Source organism: Lissotriton helveticus, chromosome 3_1 (assembly GCF_964261635.1).
Source record: "Lissotriton helveticus chromosome 3_1, aLisHel1.1, whole genome shotgun sequence".
Taxonomy (NCBI): domain Eukaryota; kingdom Metazoa; phylum Chordata; class Amphibia; order Caudata; family Salamandridae; genus Lissotriton; species Lissotriton helveticus.
The window spans coordinates 1,173,374,212-1,173,395,476 of NC_136061.1; the positions used below are offsets into that span (position 1 = coordinate 1,173,374,212).

Sequence of the window (21,265 nt, forward strand, 5' to 3'; positions counted from 1 at the left end):
TTCGGAAAAGCAAGGTCCAGGAGATTCACCAAACACAGGGGAGTCAGGGCTGGCCTGGAGCAACCAGGGGAGCCCAAGAAAAGCAGTGTTGACCCTCAAGAGGACCCAAAGGCCGGAAGCACAGGAATCGCTAAGGAACCTCGAGCAGTTTCACAAAGCAGCAACCCACGGAGCACTCTGTGTGAGGAGGCCGGAGTTTTTTGTAGGAACTGGTGCCAGAGGTGGGTGCTACTCCGAGCCCAGTGCACTTGTTTTGGAAATGCCAACAGGCAGATGCACTTGCAAAAGTACATGGTGCACAGGGGTACGGGTATTGCAGCCCCCACTGAAGGATTCTGACCTCAAACTGGGTGAGAGGGCAGCTCGGACCTCGAGAGACTTGGAAACCCACCTCCTGTGTTGCTGGAGCCTTTGGAGTCCGTAGGAGCTCAGGAGCAGCAGACCAGTCAATCATGATGTGGTGCCTGCGTTTGCAGGGGAGTGACTCCTTCACTCCAAGAGAGATATCTTAAGTTGTCCTAGATGCTCCACAAGTCCTGCACGGAGCCTATATGGTGCACAGTTACAGACGATGCTTCAGACTGAGAGGGAGAAGAAGTCTGGCCCAAACGAAGTCCAGAGTGTCCAGACAGTCAAGATTCAGGGGTTTCTGGTTCAGAATATTGTCCACGTCAAATCTAGGGTCATACAGCCAGGTAAGCCCTTTTGTACCCAAGGGAGACAGTTAGACAGATTCAGGGGACCCTACCAGGGGAGGGTCAGGACAGGGGGCAGTTACTCCCATTTCCTTTGTCCAGTTTCGCGCCAGAGCAGGAGCCAACAACTCCCAGGACTAGTTTGAACTAGACTATGGAGAGGGACACCAAATGCACCCCTCATGCAGACTTTCGGTCACTGGCAAGCACACCCACCCAGGCCTAATACACAAAATCCTGTCTGGGAGGTGGTCACGCCTCCCTGTGACAGGATGCCTATTATTCTGCCTACCCCTGCTCGAGCTTGGCTCAGCAGCAGGAGGGCACAAATGTGTCTCTGGTCGGCAGCAACCATTTTGGGCTGCCTGGGACTAGAAGGCTGGTACCGGGAACACCTGGAACCTCACAAAGCTTGTTTCTGAGGGGAGGAATCATACATACCCCCACACTGGTTACCAGTGTGGGAGTATGATTCCACAATGTTTGATACCAAACACAATAGGGATACTTTCAGCCGTTTTAGAGTTGGTCATTACGCGGTAGCATAATGCCACTCTATATGTCGAAAATGGCTGATACACTGACAGCTAGGGAGAATTGACTACGTAGGCTGCTGGGGTGTCCTGCTCACGCAGGGGCACCCTCTCACTTAGAACCAAGCACCCTACCTTCAGGACTGTCAAGGCCTGCTATTGGGGTGACTTATAGGTTTGAAGCGCAGTGACCCTTAGCTGTAGGAAACCTATATCTAAAGTAAGAAGTGCATGCACCACATTACACAGGCTGCAATGGCAGGCCTGTACTTTTATTTTGCATGGCCACTCATGGGTGGCGTTATACATGCTTTAGCCCATGGGAGGCCTCTGGGGTACCCATGCCCTGGGTACATGGGTACCATATACTAGGGACTGACAAGGGTACCCCAGTATCCAATCTGGTGTGTACCTAAGTACATGGAATAACAGTTTAGGGAGAAAAGGATAGACAGGGGTCCTGATTAGTAGAATCCCAGTCAGACTAGTCAAAAACAGTATCACATGAAGCAAAAAGTGGGGGCAACCATAAGAAGCAGATTCTACTTTCCTACAAGACCCTCCTCTGGGGATGGTATAGTTGGGGTATCTATTCTAAGTAAAGGAATTTACAACTATCCATCTCTTTCAAATGAAAGAGTTATTATCTTCGGTAACGATGTATCTGAAAGAGACATATGTTAGTTGCAGGTTCCTGACCTCCCCACTCTGAGAACTGATTTCTAGGACTAAGACTCTACTGGAGGGCCTTAGTTGAGGCGCACCAGTGGTCAGTGTCTTTCATGGCTCTGCCCTTCTGGCGTGGAAAGTCTGGTCAGAACTGATGTCAGCGCACAGTGGTGGCGTCTAAGTGGGCACCGCAATGTCATCCCAGCAACCACGATGCTGACAATGGACACGCAGTCGACAAACGCCACCTACGGATGCGCAGGGGTATTTGTTCAAGAAAAAATCTCCGGATCCAGACTCTACATGAAGAGGCAATATGCCTCAAAGGCTTCAAAGTGCTCCCAAACCAAAATGTATCCATGCAAAGGTAAATCCTTCTTTCCGAGCATTACAGAATTAATACATTCATAATCTGTGTATAGTCGATTTCAAGAAATAATTCATTTGTGTTCGGATTTACTGTCCATTATCTGTATAGGTACACTATCCATAATTACTTACCTGGCACCATCCCCTCAAGGATCAGCTAGTCAAGAATGTGTAGTGCAACATTTTTGGAGTAAGGAAACATTCTATGTTGGGTGCAATATTTCACAATTGATCTGCCCCAAAACTAGCAACAAGAGCCCATTTCCAGTAGTTGGGGAGCCAGGATTCCATTTCTCAAAATTGTTTGTGCGCCCGCCCACCCAAATCTGATCATATGAAAACCAGTTGCCTTTTAAATATTTTAATCGGTTGTTAAATACCTGAACTTGCCAACTCCTCACATCACTTGAGACTCCTCGGTCCACTGCAGCTTCTATAGCGGATTGTGTTGAGAGAGAATCGCCGAACACCCTCACTTCTGGGTGGCCACAAGGCGATGGCCATCTTGGAAGTCGGAAGTCTAGTCCTCACGCGAAGCACTGCCCGAGGCTACATTTAAACTCTGGATGGCGCCAACGCTCAAGGCAAGCCCGTCTGCGCCCGTCCACGCCTACCTGGGACCAGGGGCCAGGAACCCTGCCCAAACCACAATTGTTCCTAAAAAACCTGTTATGTACACTAACACAGAGCTTTTGGCTATGAACACTGTAGCTCTTCCACCCAGTATGCACTCTTTGAGAAAAGTGCTGCCCTTGAGCTGTTTGGTCTGTGCTTCTATTTCAGAGCCTGAAATGTTGAAAAGCATTTCTAATCAGGAGAGATACATGTACGTAACAGTCTCATATGACATCCCTGCTTTTGAGAATATTTCCATAAAAATGAGAAATTGTTTTTTTGAAAAAACTGCTTTTAATTGAAGGTAGGCATAAATAGTAAGAGAAGAATATACATGTTTTAAGAAAGAAGGGCTTCATATTACTTAAACGCCTTATTTTATTCACACAGCCGAATTTTAAATCAATACTAATGCAGAAGTCACCAGAATACGACTAGTCCTAAGCATAATATCAGATGTATGGCTCTGTCATAAGTGAATTAAGTAAGTATGAAGGAAGTTTTCCTAAGTATAGTATGGAGAAAGCAAGGTTAAGAAAAGTGAGAAATAGAGTAGGTAATTAAATCCATACTCTTTCTCTCTGCATTCCCAGTTTAGAAACCAGACAACGGGAACGTGATCACAAGAAGAAGCCCAAGTGGGAGGAGTCTGTATATCTTTGGGGTAGACGAGGTCTACATTGCCTCATGTAAGTGTGACTATATCTAATAGATGAATATGTAAGTAAACGGATTTATGTATATGACAAAACTAAATTACAGGCAAATATGCTAAATGAAGGTATAGTAATATGTGAATGGAAAGATAGAGGTGTTCCAAGCAGAACAAAGAGTACCACACAAATTCAGTAAGGTATAGTTGGTGATAAAGAATGTGGTTCAAGAGAGTGTGTGGGGTGATTAACATAGGGTCAACGTATTGGCATAAAATGTTCTTTTTTCATATATGTATTTTGTATATTTATGCATATTCACAATTGAATTTACAAGGACAGAAATGCTTAAGGAACATAGTCATCTATGAGACAAATACGCAGAGGTCATGTTTTAATTGTATCATTTGTGTTTTTCGAATGTATAAGAACAGTAGTTATAATCCTACAGTCTTGAGAAAGAAGGTTTTATGCGAATGTACCTTCGAAACGCGTCGACGCTTATAGTACAGCCACAAATCTAACTGTTCATCTATCACCTTAGATGCATAGAATGTGGTAGGCAACAAGGTGTATAGGTCAGAATTTTGGTTGTGTTGGATTGTGGCACTTAAAGACAAAGGATATTGTCTGTATATACTCGTGTGCAATAGATTTTTATACATTTCATGTGTTTTTAACTGGAGAGGAGAAAGAATCTGTATTTATATATTGAATGTACTGTAATTTTTCTGATCAAGTGAATTTATTTCATTGGATGCGTTTTTGAAATATTTAGTTTTTAATAAATTTCAATTCTTTTTCATATATGATATAGGTATTTTGTGCCAATATTTGGGGGACTTTAAGATTTAAATGAGATTGGTATGAATGAGTATGCAAAAGGAGGACGGAAAGTGGGAGAGTGATTAGAAACTGAGGTCAATGATTGGAATCTTCCAGAGGACGCCATTACAAAATGGTTCACAGCAGAGACCAGGGTGCTTATTGGACAGGGATTAGAAAATAGGATGGATCATCTGAAATTTTGGAAGATGGGACTAATTAACTGTAGATCCCCCCAAAGCACGCAGTAGAGATTAGACTTCTAATAGAGGAGGAAGAATTGGAGGCCCTGTTTCTAACTGAAACCTGGCACCGAGAAAGCTCAACCCCAGAGATTATAGAGGCCCTTCACCAGGGCTTTGAAATGTTGCGCCTGGATGGAGCCGGAACTATAGGAGGGGGCATCGCAATCATTTGTAAAACACAGCGTGTGCCACCACCCCTCTTAACATCGACAAATGCGAGGCCTTCGCCTTCAGACTATCCCTTCAGGCTTCAGGCAGACTTACCTACAGACCTCCAGGGACCTGTACACAGTTCTTAGAAGCCGCCCCTGAAACGCTGGCTAGCATGCTAATAGGGAAAAGCGCCCTCACAGTGCTAGGTGACTTTAATATCCATCTGGATGATTTCAATGACCCGTCAGCAAGGAGATGCCTAGCTGCCCTGGGCGCCCTACAGCTCTCACAACTGGTACCTTCCGCCACTCAAGAAAAAGGCCATATCCTAGACATCATTTTCTCAAACGGCCCCAGACTGGAGGTGTTTGCACCCTAGCGGATGCCTGGGACAGATCATTTCTTGATCTTGTTGCGCCTCCTTAAACCTCACATAAAGACCATAAAGAAGAACATATAGAAGTGGGGCGTAAATGGCCTGGAACGGTCCCCGAGTCTTGGATCACAGATCTTGAGTCATCCGCACCACCAGACACTAAAGACGTGGAAGAGGCCCATAACAACTGGCTGCCCTGGATAAATGGTTCCATAGATCGGAACTTCGGGACGCCAGGACCTCTGATGCAAAAAAAACTTGAATAGATCGTCCTGGTTTTGCCCAACCCTGGTCGCTCAAAAGAAGAGCTGTAAAAGGCTAGAACGTAACTGGAGGAAATCCTATGACCCAGAGCGCAAAGTAGCCAATAAACTAGCCATACAGCACTACCACAAGAGCATCAGGAAAGCGCAAGCAGTCTTCTTTGAAGGTAAAATAGAAAAGTCTTCCAACTCCTCTAAGGAGCTCTTTAAAACTGTCAAATCCCTTACCACAATTGACACCGGAACAAACAGCTCCCAAAATTCCAAAGAGATGCAATGGGCTAGCCTCATTTTGCAAGAGTAACGTGGAAAATATCTATAATTCCCTCCACCCTAACTCCACAAAGAAATTAGGTACCCCGGAGGACCCCAACAGCACTATAAACTGCCCAAGGCAGAGAGAACAAGCTGGACCTCCCCACCCCACCTCCCCTGCCCTCCTGTTCTTCCCGAAAATGAGTGAAGAACCGGTGGGCTCCCTATTACAGAATATTAAATCTGGCTCTCCTCTAGACCTGGCTCCACCCCATATTCTTGTCCAGGGTGGGAAAGCTGTGCTTAGTCAACTTTCCAATCTACTCACTCTTTCGTTCGAAAATGGCAAGGTACCCAAAGAGAAGAAACATGCCATCATCAAACCCCTGCTAAAGAAACCACAACTAGACCCTGCCGTTCTGGCCAACTATCGCCCAATATCCCTGTTGCCTATTCTAGGCAGGATCGCAGAGAAACACGCAAACAGCACAATCTCTTGTTTCTTGGAAAACAACAGGATCATACAGCAGACCCAGATGGGATTCCGACCAAAACACAGACCAAGGGAGAGCCACTGCACTTGTACTATTGGATTTATGCGCTACTTTCAATACGGTAGACCACACAGTGCTGATCCAAAGGCTTGAGGTTGTTGCAATTAGAGGAACAGCTAACCAATGGGTGGCCTCATTCCGGAGTGGGAGATTCTTCCAATGCATGGAGGCCGGATTCACGTCAGACTCCCCCTCAGCTCCATAGGGAGTCCCTCAGGGATCCTCCCCAAGTCCAACACTCTTTAACATATACCTTAGCCCCTGGGCCCACATAATACAGGAATTTGGCCTCTCTATCGAGTCATACGTGAATGACACATAACTAGTGGTCTGAATCTCAGATTCCCTTAACTCGGACCATAGACAACTTGTCCCTTGCCTGGAAAAAAATCGAATCCTGGATGGCTGACTGTAGCCTCAAATTGAATGGGGACAAAACCGAGCTAATGATCTTGGGCAGTAACTTCAGCCCTCTGTCCGAGATTACTTGGCCAGCTAATTGCCCCCCCCCCCCTCCTTAAACAGCCTTAAAGAACTTAGGTATGTGGCTTTTTAAAAAATTTTTTTTTATTGTTGCCCACTAGCTTTTTCATACGTTTCCTACTCTCCTTCTTTGTATTATTTGTGTGAATATCGTGTATTATCATTATAAAATTATGTATTTTAATATGCTTGTATGATTTGTATGTGCAAATCGAATAAAAGCTTATGAACTTGAACTTGACTGCAAGTCGTACAGAATGCAGCTGCACGACTGCTTTTGAATGTACCCAGACACTATTCAGCCAGATCCTCCTTGAAGGAGCTTCATTGGCTTCCGGTCCAAGCCAGGATCAAATTTAAATCCATAAGCTAGGCTCACCGAGCCATGTATGGGAGAGGCCCCTCCCTGATCCAAAAGTTGGTCTCACATTATTCACCCCATCGCCACCTTAGGTCAAGCTCGAACTTTCTGATGAATCCTGCCAGATTATAGGGAGCCAGGTGGGGCAGAAGGTCATTCACTCACCTGGTGCCCAAACTGTGCAACAGTATGGATCCAGAACTCCAAATAATTGAAAACGAAGTGTCCTTCAAAAAGAGACTCAAAACATGGCTCTTCACCTAAACTCATGCGTTAACATCTGCCTGTCTTGTTTCACCTCAGCGCTGAGATGCCCAAGGGTAGTCATGAGCTTTACAAATCCCCTAAACCTTTATGTAATAGCTCATGCACATGTTCATCGAGGCCCAAATCACTATTGTATCCATCTTTGAGAGTTAAGTTAAGCACTAGGCATTTATGAACTAGTGACAATGAACATTCTTACAGGATGGATAATTGTGTGCATTATTGGCATTAAAAGTGGACATAACTTATGCCACCAAGCTGAAAAGTTGTTGTCCCTTCACTGCCAAACATGAAATTATTCAGGACATTATTAATACAGAAACATAGAGTTCCCCAGGCTATTTAGTGTGTACTTGGCAGATGAGGAGCAGTAATTCTCAAGGATTGACCTGCGACTTCTGGTAATCTGGAAAGTGAAAGCAGGTTCTACTGCACCCTCAGGAGAATTTACATATACCTAGATATTAGGACCTAGACACACACCCTAATCCGGAACAACAGAATGTCTTTAATGATGATTTAGCATATTCATGGCTGAATTACATAGTCTAGCATCACCTCTCCTCCTTCTTTGGCTGATTGTGCATATAAATGCAGGGAATAGTAGAGTTTCATGGCGGGCTTCTCGATTAAGGTTTTATCCCTCACGTCTTCAATTCACATGAGAATTCTTCTTTCTCAGATATGCCAATGGAGCCTGAGCAGACACTATGGAGCAATGTGGGAACAGGATAACATCAGGAACAGAAAGGTGGACAACCTCACAGGGTTCAGAGACTTTATGATGGTCACAACTGGGGTGGGAAGCCATGAAAAAGAACGGAGGCAGATAGGAAGAAAGGAGAGTTGAAGGGGTTCTTCTACTTGCAACCAAAACAAACATCAGTTCCTCCCACCAGAGAAGGACAATTGGATAACGAGTGTTCACATTGAGGTAGAGATGCATTCTTTAATGATCAGCATTCATTGTAATTAGGTGAAGTGCTCCATGTGCATTGGGTTAGAACATAAGGACCCACCTGAGTCTCCTCAGGTGAACTGGCTTGAGCATGGCAGAGCTTCTGCAGTGCCTCAACTGCTGGACTGACCACTTCAGGGACCGAGTGAAACTCTTTAAGCCGAGTCTTAATATCATCTGTAACAAGGAAAACAGTGAGTGTGCAAAAACACTAATAAGGAGCACCGTCCAGAAGAGCCACTAAAACAGGACAAGAAAAAGAGACTGATTTACTCACCAATTAGTCGTTCTCTGCCTCCTGGAGGAAGATGCTTGGCTATGTGACCAATGACATCCAATATATGCCCAGTAGTGGTAGTACTTGCATTACTATGCCTAAGAGCATAGAAAAATATCAGTTAAAACTGAGAACAAATACGGACATGCGACAGATTTCATATAATAACACTGTTATCATGACGTCAAGAGTACGTACGGCTACAATATGGAATATAACTCTATAATAGAATGAAGGTAATGAAGAAAGGTTGAATGTCAAAAATCAAATGTTAGGGTGTTTGACAGGCAAGATATAATAGAAAACAAGCATGTTTATAACAACAATATGCTACATGCATCTGAGACGCCTTCTCAAGTACAAAATACTTATTGCATTTGATATACAGTCAAGTATATCAATGGCAAAAATGACACCACACTTTAGTAAAATGACTTAACTACTCAAACCATGTACAGGCTATTCCTCTGATAGTCATGCTTGTCTGCGTGCCTTGAAAATGGGTGCCTGATTAGAAAGCACCACAAGCCCCAAAATAAGGTCTCTACTCATTACACCGGTATAAGTCTTTGGAGACTTGTAAAGTCTGATCCCAGAACAATACAGGGAATATAATCTATTACAATCAGCAGTAGGACAAACTAAAAATGTAGGAAGAGTTTTGAGGTAATTCCATAGTTAAAATAATACCACTGACTAATAGTGACCCTTGCACAGGCAATCCCAAAATCCTTTCATTCAAAACTCATTGAACGTTCTAAACCAGAAGGTGAAGTAACAGGAGGGCACTGTAGCCCAAGGTACAAATGAGTAGGACTACCGCATTAATATTTTCAACAATTTATTTAGCACCTTAAGCTAACAAGCAATTTGGTTTGCCAAATGCTCTATATCAAAATAAAGACAAAATTATATATATATATATACATAAACGGAAGGGACACATCGGGCCAATTTCAGGTAGGTTTAATTAGTCTGGCATAACGCGTTTCGGAACAACTTCCTTCGTCAGATGCCATCAATGTATATGTATATATATATATATATATATATATATATATATATATATATATATATATATATATATATATATATATATATATATATATATATATATATATATATATGCTGGTTCAGTGAAAAGGAAGGACACAACCACTGGCCATGATTTGTCAGCCTTTCTCAAGGCCAATATATTAATTAAAAAACAGATGCACTTCTATATTTCCACCTCGGGAAATGGTTTTGAATGAATATTATAAACCACCAGAACAGCTTTCTTTTTCACTGACTGGAAAGGTCTAACAAACATGTTGAGCTTACAAAAAAATTACAACTTTATGGAATATGCAGAAAACAATACATTCATTTTTTTGCGCGTACTTCCTGTCAGCAAATTAGAGGCAACTAGATCTTCCATTCTTCAACAGATTTAGAAATATTTTGTACCATTTTATGGTTTCGTAGTCTACACAGTGTCTGAAAACAAATCTGAGGTTGAAGCAGCAATTATGTACAGGTGGAAGCCAAGTGTACTGGGGCATCCAGTGTGTGTCTGGATTAGTTCCAATCAGGATTCTGAAGGTCCTCGGTGATGTCTCAGTGTGTGACAGTAGCAGGTAGGACGTACATATTGGGAATAATCATTTCAAATTGCCTGGCTATCACGCAGAGGGATGGAAACTTGCTGTGCACCAACCTTTCAGAGTTGAGATTTGGAAAACATATGTAAGCTATTTCTTCCCCCAGGCCTGGGTTATGCCCCAACAATGAAGAGGACTTGGACAGACATACATACCATCTCAAATAATAACATTTGGCATTTGTCTTGAAACTTCACACTTTCAATTATGCCCAGGTCAGATGGGATGCGAGGGGCAACACCACACAAAAATTTCCGGTCGAGAAAGGGGTGAGACAAAGGTGTGTCCTGGCTCCCACTCTTCTCAATATACATCAACGGGGTTGTACAATATTTCGAGGATTTCCCTACCGACGCTCCAACTCTAGCGGGATTAAGATCCCGCTACTTATGTTTGCGGACGACACCCTTATTCTCTCTAAGACCAGACAGGGCCTTCAGCGTGCCCTGTCCAGAGTTGTGCAGTTTTGTATGGACCATGATCTTATTGTCAATGTTGACAAAACAAAGTACATGGTCCTGCCAAACTCCCCAAAGGCTACTGGTGCCGTGCGAATGAATGAGGGTATCCTGGAAACAACGGTGATTTGTTCCTATCTGGGTGTTTTCATAGATAGAAAGTTAAAGTGGAAGACGCAGATAGACTGCCTTGCAGTTAGGCATGCCCAACTCACGGGGGTTCTGCTTAAGGAGCACAGACAATCTTATAGAAAACCCATAGCACCTGTGCTCCAGCTTTATAACTCTAAAATTGGTGCCTCAATACTTTATGGGGCTGAGCTGTGGGGATACGCGAATTTGGATTGTTTAGTTGTGGCTCAGAATGAATTTCTACGATCCATAATCGGTCTCCCCCAGTCTACTCCCTTAGTACCTCTTTATTTGGATTTGGGGTGTCAACCAACTAGGGACGCGGCACACTACAGGATGGTTGCCTATTGGAGGAGACTCTGGGTGACCCCTGAACTCACACATTATGCCCTGGCTTTGGTGGAAGTCAGGGATTTGGATGTAAACAGGAAACTTGTGTGGTTCAGGTGTGTTAAAAATATACTTTCAGACATGGGGCTGAACCACCCGTGGACTTCCCCAGCCGAAAGTATCTTTCCATCTAAAACAGAGCTCAAAGCTGCCTATTGGTCTACTATATGGTCAATATGAAGCGTCTTGTGGCTTCCCCCAGTTCTTCCCCGTCTAATGTCTTTCTAGACTTTAAGCAGTGACCAAACTATGAGGGGTACTGGGACATAATTTCATCAACCCATGATAGGAAACTATTTCATCAGTTCAGGGTGGGAACACTTACTATTAATGTTTTTACAGCTAGATGGGGAAACTCAAAATCCAGCAACTGCCCATTTTGTCAGGACATGTCGGAAACATTAGGTCACATTTTCTTAGTTTGTCCAGCTTATACTAAACCCAGATCTAGATGGTTGACACCTACATGCGGCAATTTGGGTACTAGGTCCAGCTTTGAGGCTCTTAGAATCCTCAAAACATCAGTAGCTGGACCGGTTGTAGTTTCAGTAGCAAAGTTTCTAAGCTGGGTATGGGTGCTTCATTGGAAAGAGAGGAGGCATAGTCATCAGCCTACCCCATGACAGGCTTCCCTGTACTCTGAAACACCCACTATGTATTTCCCCACACAGATACGATCCCTTCACTGTAAATACAAAGCTTCGATTGCAGGCCACTTTTTATGGGTCTGTTTTTAATGATTTTATACCTATTTATAGTTTTATAATCGACATTTATGGTGCTCGAAATGTAACAAACTGTTATTAACTGTTCTGTCTTTTGATAACCACAATGAGTTGTCCCACTATCTTAATTATGTATATGTTGTTTTAACTTTTGTGATTTTATGTAAATCGAAATAAAGTTATGAAATGGAAAGAAATGTAAATAATAACATAGTGAAAACATAATTGGTCACAGGCCTCTGCCAGAATATTTGAGTACCTATGCATAATAGAGATCCCTATGTTCAGCAGTCCCCAGGGATGAAAGCTCGGGTCCCATCTGTTCCAATAACATTATCGCAAATGAGAAAGGCCAACAGAAATTTCAGGATTAAAAGAAGTCAATGAAAATGTATCTATGTGCCCAAGCTCCTTGCCACAGTATGTTTCCCAGCCTGGTGGCGCCCTCCTGAATATATGTTATGGGTGCGTTAGCCAATGCTGCTTTACATTTTAACAGGAGGATTCATTATGCCCTGAAAAACAGACTTTAGGGTAACACTCCCCTATGCTGCGGGGGCTCCAAGTTGGTAACCATGTCCTTCTAATGACAAAAGGACAAGTTGCTGGTGAACTTTGAGCCCATGGGTCTGCTGAAATCTATAGCGTAAACAGGGAAACACCATCCACAGTGTCCATGCTGTAACCAGCTACAGCAGATTTTCCTTCATGGTCCAGCACTTGGGGATCTGCTGCAATCAGGGATAAGACCTTCTAACCTCTGTTAAACGTCAACTTAATTGAATAAATTGTCAATCAAGGATTTAGAAATTGAAAATCTTCAATTTGGATACTGTGAGAAGTTGGCCTGATGTGCAGTGTTCACTATTCTAGTGATCACTATATATCAGTCCAAACAACCCTTATTGACGATTGGTTGTAAGTCAACCTTATAGACCAGCTATCCTAGTAGCATGGATACGAGCAGTCTAAGGCTAAGACTCTAGAGGGCGTGTTAAGCCAGCTGTTTTACCATCACATTACCCCTTGAACACCCAGTGAAAGGACACCACACAAGTTGTTATGAAAATAAACAGTGTATTTATTTACAACAAGACTACCCTGGCTCTTTATGAGACAGGGAGCTAAGCACACAACAAAACTCTTATAAAAATACTTCAAGTCGCACAATTTACACAAATGCCCGAGGGGCACGAAAAACCATATACTACAAAAGTGGAATGCGAATTACTAGCAGGTAAGTAACGATTCTCAGAGGCTTTAGAAACGCTAGGCCTACACTACTGAACACTCAGGTTAGGAGCAGGAGGCCTAGGGACACCACGTGCAGAGTGGGAACTCTCACGCGTAAGGCGGGAAAAAGCCTATGGAAGCTAGTATTCACAAAGTTAGTGTTCTCGGGCGAACCAGACTAGGTAGGTCAAAAACGAAAGTGGATCTGGACCCTTGGATAGTGAGGCTATGTTGGGGCACCGAAATGCCGAAGTTACCTAGCCCAGGGGCTGCAGCTGCATAGGTCTGAAAAGACGTCGGGATTCTTCGTTGACGAACCAGGAGCCTGAAGGGAAGGAGTTGCTGGCAGGCGACCAGTGAAGATTGTTCGAGTGATCCAAGCCTGGATCGAAGATGGATGACACCTGAAAGCAGAGGGGACCAAGTTCGTGACTACTAGCCAGTAGTCAAGTGGCACCAGGAGGGCACCGGATGGTAGTCACCTCGACTAGGTGAGTGGGTGACGCTGTGCTCTGCAGTCTCACGGACCAGGAGGCGTTGTCGGCGACCAGGATGGAGGTACGAGCTGTCCCACGATGGATGATGCTGTCGACGTCGCTGGACCCAGGATTGGGGTGACAAGTCTTGGCAACTTCAAGCCCACGCGGTGGCCCTAAAATGGCGTCTGGAGTGGACCAGGAGGGTCCAGGGTGCTCCTCTCTTGGAAGGGAGCAAGGGCCAGTCTGGAGCAACCAGACCAGCAGTAGTGATGTCGTCGGGCGTCGTTAAGAAGGCCACTAGCCAGCGGGCTAGTAGCCAAACAACGCGGTGAGCAGCAAAAAGCAGAAGGGCCCCACGCAGATCGTGGAGATGCTGGGAGGCTGAACTTCGGTGCTGGGGCTGCTCAGGGTCGGGGCTTCTCGGACCCCAAAGCACTCACCAGAGGATCCCTCGGCGGTCGTGCTGGAAAGAAATCGTGCAGTCTTGAAGATGGCCAGTCCTTCGAGGTCTTGTCGCACCCACGGTTCTCAGCTTTGCTGTAGAGGTGGGTAGAGGTCAGAGGTGCCAGGGAAGCCGGTTCTCGTCGAGCTGGGCAGTCGGATTCCGGAGGAAGGACTTACAGCAGACCGCAGTGTTCTTAAGATGGTGCCTGCGGATGCAGGGTGACTACTCCTTAGTCACAAGGGAGAATCTTGAAGAAGAAATCTTGAAGTCCTTTCGTAGAAAGTCGTGTCTTGATTCCAAAGATGATCTAATTTGGAAGGGGGCCAGTTCCTACCTTTATCTTGAAAAAGGGGGCTGGCACGCGACTAAGTCCTGCCCTATGGGTGGGACCAGGAGGGGGGTGGTTACACCCCTCTCCTTTGGCGGGCTTTCTCCAGCCCAGGGTCTGGTGTGCCCCTGGAACTGGTTCAAGCCGGCCTATGCACAGTGAGCACCGGGGTGCCACTTGCAGTCACCTTCCTCTGTAGCCCTGCCTACCTAGAATACACAAAACCCTGTCTGGGACGGTGCTGGCACCGCCCCTGGCAAGAAACCCTTTGTCCTTGCCTCCTGCTCTGGGAGGACTCCCAGCAGCAGGAGGGCAGACTTGTGTCTCGGTGGCAGCATCCATTTTGTGGAGCTAAGGCTCTGTTTGACTTTAACCGGGGTTACAGGTTACATACATGTCGTGTCCCTCTAGAAGGGTGGAATGCTAACCCCGTCGCCAGAATTGGCGAGGGGTTAGTATTCCAATTCGTATGACACCTTACTCGACATGTTTTGATAAAGCGATACCAGAGTTGGCATATAACCGCGAGGATTATAATGCACTTAAGAGTATATGGTATGCGATATCATGGAAACGGCTAAGGGATGGATCCCGAAAGCCGCAGACAGGCTCAGCTCATGCCAGAGCACTATCTCACATGATTCCAAGCACTCTGCCTTCAGGATTGTTAAGGCCTGCCATAGGAGTGACTGATAGGAGATCTGTGTGTCCATTTTAGGGTTAGATATAGGTATACTATATCTAAAGCAAGGGGTGATTACACCACCTTGCCCCAGCTGTCAAGCAGCCAGTTGTGTCAGTTTTGGATGGCCAGCCAGGGGTGGCATAATACATGCTGCAGCCCCTGGTAGGCCCTGGGTACACCTATGCCCTGGGTACCTAAGGTACACTGTACATGGACTGATAAGGTGCCTCAGTATCCAATTAGGTATGTACCTAAGGTACATGGAATCCATTTTACAGAGAGAGCAGTAGGCCTGGGGTCCTGAATAGCAGGGCCCCAGGTCAACTAAGTCAGAAAACCAGCAAAACACCAGGCAAAAAGTTGGGGGCAACCATAGTCAGGGATCTACCTTCCTACAGATACGAAAAGTAATTATATTAGCCAATGATGTAATTGGCACAAATAAATACTGAAGAACCCATGAAAAGGTGGAATTCATACATGATATTTGGGATAAAAAACACACCTGTTTTTGAAGTTAAGTGCGACCGGAGTTAGCAGGCGGGCCCACCCGCCTCTGACAAACCGCTTTCAGTTTACTTAGAAAGTCTTCACAAGACCGTATACAGCAATGAAACCTCCATGATAGATGTGGAAGCAAAGTCAATAGGAGTGGTTGGGTGGAGACATCTATACAGCAGCAGGCAAAAGAAATAGGATCCTTAAAGTATCTATGACTAAACTACAAGAGACCAACAATTCCTTTGCTAATCTGCAACAAGGTGCTATCCCTAAAATTAAAATAGCGCATCAGGCAACATCATGTCACTTAGCTGGGAAGGCAGTATTTAGTATGCAGACATGCGAATTTCCACTGAAACCTTGCTCAAAGTTAAATAGAACCGTGCCTACAATCTACATGCTGGTATATAAAATAAGCCAATATGATTGCCCAGAAGTTGTGCCGGTACCAGTAGGATACGCCCAGCGACCATTGGGCTCACATTAGCTGTTGAATCCATTCAGGACTCAATACTGTGGTGGCTAACCAACAATAGTAAAGTACTGTGCAATGATAAAGGTGACTGATGTTCCCATACATCAGTCAAGGCACCGTTACTACGAGGAGAGACCAACAACACATGAGGAAAGACTTTCTTACACAAGGGGCACAAGCCAGTGTTCAGTATACAGCTCATCTGTGAGTGGCTGTACAGGAGCAGCGTCAAATCTTTGGCTAGGAAGAATCTTTAACTTTCAACTGGTAATCACTGAAAAGCGAAAAAAGTTGCCTCAATCTAAAGCAGGCAACTTGATTTATCCATTCTTCGCTCTGTTACCAATGCAGTACAATTGACATTCGCTGTTTGATCAAAGACAAAGATAAGTTACAGTTTCCCTTATGTCCGATGCCCAGACATTTGCCTTTAAAAGAAACAATTTATTTCAGGTGATACAACATCTTTACATATCAACCTGGGGAAGAGTAGAAAAAGAAACTAATGAAACACTGTATGCACACATCTACACAAACTCAGGATTGAAGCAAGGATGTGTATTAGCCCTACACCTAGCCCTGCTCTTGTTTAACCTGTACTCGGCAAACTTGAGACATCTGCTTGATGCAGCCGTGACTTATCAGCCCGAACGGGCCCAAACCTTGTTCATTCTTTGCTTTGTGCAGATTACCTTATGCTACTAAACCAAACAGGGGTGGCTTTACAGAAGCTATTTGAATTACTTAGCTCGAAATTACCAGGAGCACTAATTAACAATAACCTATCATAAGGCCCAAATAGTCATCTTTAACTGGCGGATTGGCAAAATAAAATCATGGCACATAGACAGTATATCAATAGCAAAAATCACTCAATGTAAATATCTAGGAGTGTTGTACGGGTACAAGGCAGGTGGAGGCTGGAAACAACATCAACAAACGCTTAAACTAAAGGTTACATAATTATGGATTTCCTTTAACTCTGTCAAAATGCAATTCAAATCCCTCCCTCAATCCAATATTGAGTCGTGAAAACCAAACAAACTTCCACAATGCCATATGGTGTTGAAACCTTTCCTGGAAAGCCTAGCCAACTATGCAATATTTTACAACGTAATGTTTTTACAGACAATTATTTAAACTCCCTAGAAACTCCTCTAAAGCTCAAAAACGTGTCCGTATAAACCAACAATTTGCTCTGAAGTCTTTTTCCCTGAAGTATTACTATGGATTAAAAGGACGAGAAGGCCAAACATTTAAGTAATTCTGGTCAGAAATCACTGAAGAGCAAGGCACTTACAGTAACTCTTGGAAGATTTACTTTCAGTCAGTAATGGAATCAGTACACATGAAAGGCTTGAGAAAAACATCTAACATGCTGGCTCTAGAAGAGCCATAAATAAAAATCTGAACTATCTCACACTGCAAAATGACAAATATCCCTTTAGCCATAAAAGACCTGCTTGGCTCATTATCGACAGCTATAAACAATTGCAGCCGCAAAAATACTTAGGGGACCAATTCAGTCTATTATAAGCTTAAATTACTGTAGTGGCATTTTAGACAAACTCCATCACTGGCATCTTCACTATCTTGGAAATCTAAACCAAACACAAACAAATACAGGCTCTGCAGCAACAAACTTGAGTCATTGACACAAGGTCTGTGCCTTCCCGGTGCTGCTATGGGAACACAAATATTAGCAACTAACTATATCCAACCTGCATAACTATATCCAACCTGCTGGCACACAGTAATTTTTAGGTCTCGCCTACACAGCGCGCATACGCTTCTAAGGCAAAAAGACCTTTTGGGATCGCAATGGCTTTTCAGCCAAACACGTGCACGCGTTCCATTGCCTTCAACGGCAACATGGCCATGTGTGGCTATTCACTTGCGGGAGCGCGCAGCACCATCTGGTTGCAATTATCACTCCTGCAAGTAAATCCCTCCCCCCCCCTGCTGCTGCGCAAGCCCTTGTTGTACCAGGCAGGTCCCAAATGTCATTCTCTCGGACGTGTTTCCCGGACCTGTCACCAATGGCCTGAGAGCCTGTGTTGTTCACACATTCGTCGCCTCTTCCCTCCCATTTGCACTGCACCTTTTGGAAGCGTGTAGGAAGCTTGTCAGGCGAGAGACCCCTTCACGTCTAAAATGTTTAACTTTTTTTGCTGCTGGAGGGCCCTTTTCAACCCCTTCTGCATCCAGAAGCACGTTTTTCATCTGTGAACCTTTTACTTTTTAATGCAAGTCTTTTTCACGACGGAGAGAAAGCGGCGGACTGTGCTGCCAGAGTTGAACATTAATAGTTCGTGCAGAAATCCCTGCACACCACCGGTTACATTTTTTCCTGAAGCGAGGCCACACCATTTTCTCCGGGAGCTGGTGGCCCAGGGAGATATGGCAGGGGTGGCTTGGGGAGACCCCAATGGGGACATCAACAGCATGGACAAGGGCTACCCCCGCAACACTGAGGAGGATGAGACCTCCCCCCAAGGCGGTGCCAGCGACCAGGAGCATGTGTACGAGGACAAGAGCGGCATCCAGGTGGACTGTGTGGTGACAACGTGATATTTGTTTGCACTGCATTGTGTAAACCACAATTACGCTCTCTAAATGTTGTATCAGAGAACTGTCTGTTTTTTAACAGAAAGCTTCTGTTGTGCTATATCGACACTTTTAGCATTGTGTGCAAGGTTTTGGTAGAAGATATCACCCATTTCATTTTTCTGTCTGCATTTCATTGGTTTTTGTCACATGCGGTACATACACCAAGGCACTAGACTTCTGCGGCACAAGAAAAATGATATCCTGGTTTACTAACGAGTTGCACACTGGAATATATGAACAAGTTACCTACCTTCGGTAACGATATATCTGTAAGAAACAGTAGTTCGTATTAGATTCCTTACCTTAGAATATCCCCAGGCGTCAGACTGGATCCGGAAATTTTTGCGTAGCAGTACCCTTGCGCGTCGGTAGGCGTCGTCTGCGGCTCGGTGTCGTGGGCGCCGTGATGACGTTGCGGAGTACTTAGACGCCGCCTCCGCGTGCTGACGTCAGTTCTTTTCCGCGCCAGAAACGCAGAGACATGTTAAAAACCAACACTGGTGCCATTGAAACTAGGGCCCTGAAAGGGGATGACCTTAACCCTAGATATCAGTTCGCAGAACGGGGAGGATGGGTGGGGCGGTAAGGAATCGAATACTAACTACTGTTTCTTACAGGTATATTGTTACCGAAGGTAAGTAACTTGTTCATCTGAAAGAAACAGGTAAGTATTAGATTCCTTACCTTAGAATAGATACCCCAGCAATACCAACCCCGGTGGTGGGTCTGCGAACCAATAATCACACCAGAAAGTCCTGGAGGACGGAACGGCCAAAGAAGCCATCCCTCCGGACTTGGCTGTCCAGGCAGTAGTGTCTTGCAAACGTGTGCAGCGAGGCCCACGTAGCTGCCTGACAATATGTCCTGCAAGGGGACTCCCCGGCCCAGGGCAGTAGTAGCCGCCGTGGCCCGAGTGGAATGGGCCCTCAGCCCAACAGGAGGCTCCTTCTTTGCCAAGGAGTAACAAGCCTTGATACACAAGACGACCCACCGAGAGATGGTCCTCTTGTGCACCGCCCGACCTTTCTTAGCACCCACGTAACCAACCAAGAGTTGGTCATCCACCCGGAACTGGCGTGTGCGATCCAAATAGAATAAAATCGCACGTTTTGGGTCCAGACGGTGGAGCCGCTCTTCCTCTTTTGAGGGATGCGGTGGCGGAAAGAAGGTGGGCAAGGTGATGGACTGCCCGATGTGGAAGGCTGTGACAACCTTGGGCAGGAAAGAGGGTTTAGTCCGCAACACAACCTTGTCCGGATGGACAGAAAGGAAAGGGGGTGTGGATGAAAGAGACTGGAGCTCACTCACTCTCCTGGCAGAGGTGATGGCAACCAGGAAAGCAGTCTTCAAAGTAAGAAGGCGGAGAGGACAGTTGTGAAGTGGCTCAAAGGGAGCGCACATCAGAAAAGTAAGGACAAGGTTCAAGTCCCACTGAGGCATCACAAATGAAACAGGAGGAAACATGTGTGATGCCCTTCAGAAAACGAGTTACAATAGGGGACTTGAACAAAGAAGGTTGATCAGGAAGCCTCAGAAAGGCTGAAAGGGCAGAAAGGTAGCCCTTGATAGTGCCCAGAGCAGAGCCCTGCTGGACAAGAGAAAGAAGGAAGAGAAGAACCTCAGAAAGAGGGGCATAAAGTGGATCCACAGCCTTTGCTGTGCACCATGCCACAAATTTGTTCCACCTGCAGGCGTATACAGACTTTGTGGAGGGATGCCTGGCTGCCAGAATAACAGTACAGACTTCAGGAGGCAAGTCAAATGGCCTCAACTGTCGCCGCTCAATCTCCAAGCATGGAGGTGGAGACTGGACAGGTTCGGGTGGAGGACCGTCCCCTGCTGCTGCTGCGACAGAAGGTCCTCCTGAAGAGGCAGACAAACCGGGGGATCGACTGACATACGGAGTAGCTCTGGATACCAGTACCTTCGTGCCCAGTCCGGAGCCACAAGGATGACTTGGGCCCGGTCGCGTTTGATCTTCTTCAGCACTCTGGGCAGAAGTGGTATAGGCGGAAAGGCGTACAACAGACCACAACTCCACTCGCGCCGAAATGCGTCTCCGAGCGAGTGCCGCCTTGGAAACTCCAATGCGCAGAACTGATGACATTGTGCGTTCTCTTCTGTGGCGAATAGATCTAACCAAGGCTCTCCCCACTGCTGAAAGAGGCCTTGCGCCACGTTCGAGTTCAGACGCCATTCGTGATCCATCATGCACCGACGGCGGAGTTCGTCCGCCCTGGCGTTCAGAGAACCTGCCAGGTGTTGAACCACCAGGGTCACGCCCTGATGTTCCATCCACTGCCAGAGGCGCAGAGCCTCCGGGCATAGGGTCCACGACCCCACCCCGCCCTGTTTGTTGCAGTACCACATGGCGGTGGTGTTGTCCGTGCACACCTGCACTACATTCCCCCGGACAAAGGGGAGGAATGCCTTCAGTGCTAGACGAATCGCCCGCAGCTCCAAAAGGTTGATATGGAGCCGGGACTCCGCCAGAGACCAGAGGCCTCTGATCTCCGCCTCTCCCATGTGGCCTCCCCAGCCCTGAAGGGACGCGCCCGTCACAACCACGTGCTCCGGTTGGGTAAGGGAGAGGCACCTGCCGCTGACCCA

General features: G+C 45.6%; 1 protein-coding gene across 2 annotated transcripts in view; it reads right to left on the minus strand.

Annotated features, from left to right (window-relative positions):
- Positions 1–21,265, minus strand: part of NCAPD3 (non-SMC condensin II complex subunit D3) — a 764,397-nt gene that overhangs the window by 267,259 nt on the left and 475,873 nt on the right. For both annotated transcript variants that reach the window (XM_078681814.1, XM_078681815.1), the window contains exons 18-19: positions 8,552–8,649; positions 8,336–8,451 (exon numbers count right to left, since the gene is read on the minus strand). In XM_078681814.1, coding sequence (XP_078537940.1) covers positions 8,336–8,451; positions 8,552–8,649 — 214 coding nt within the window. The remainder of the gene's footprint in view (positions 1–8,335; positions 8,452–8,551; positions 8,650–21,265) is intronic.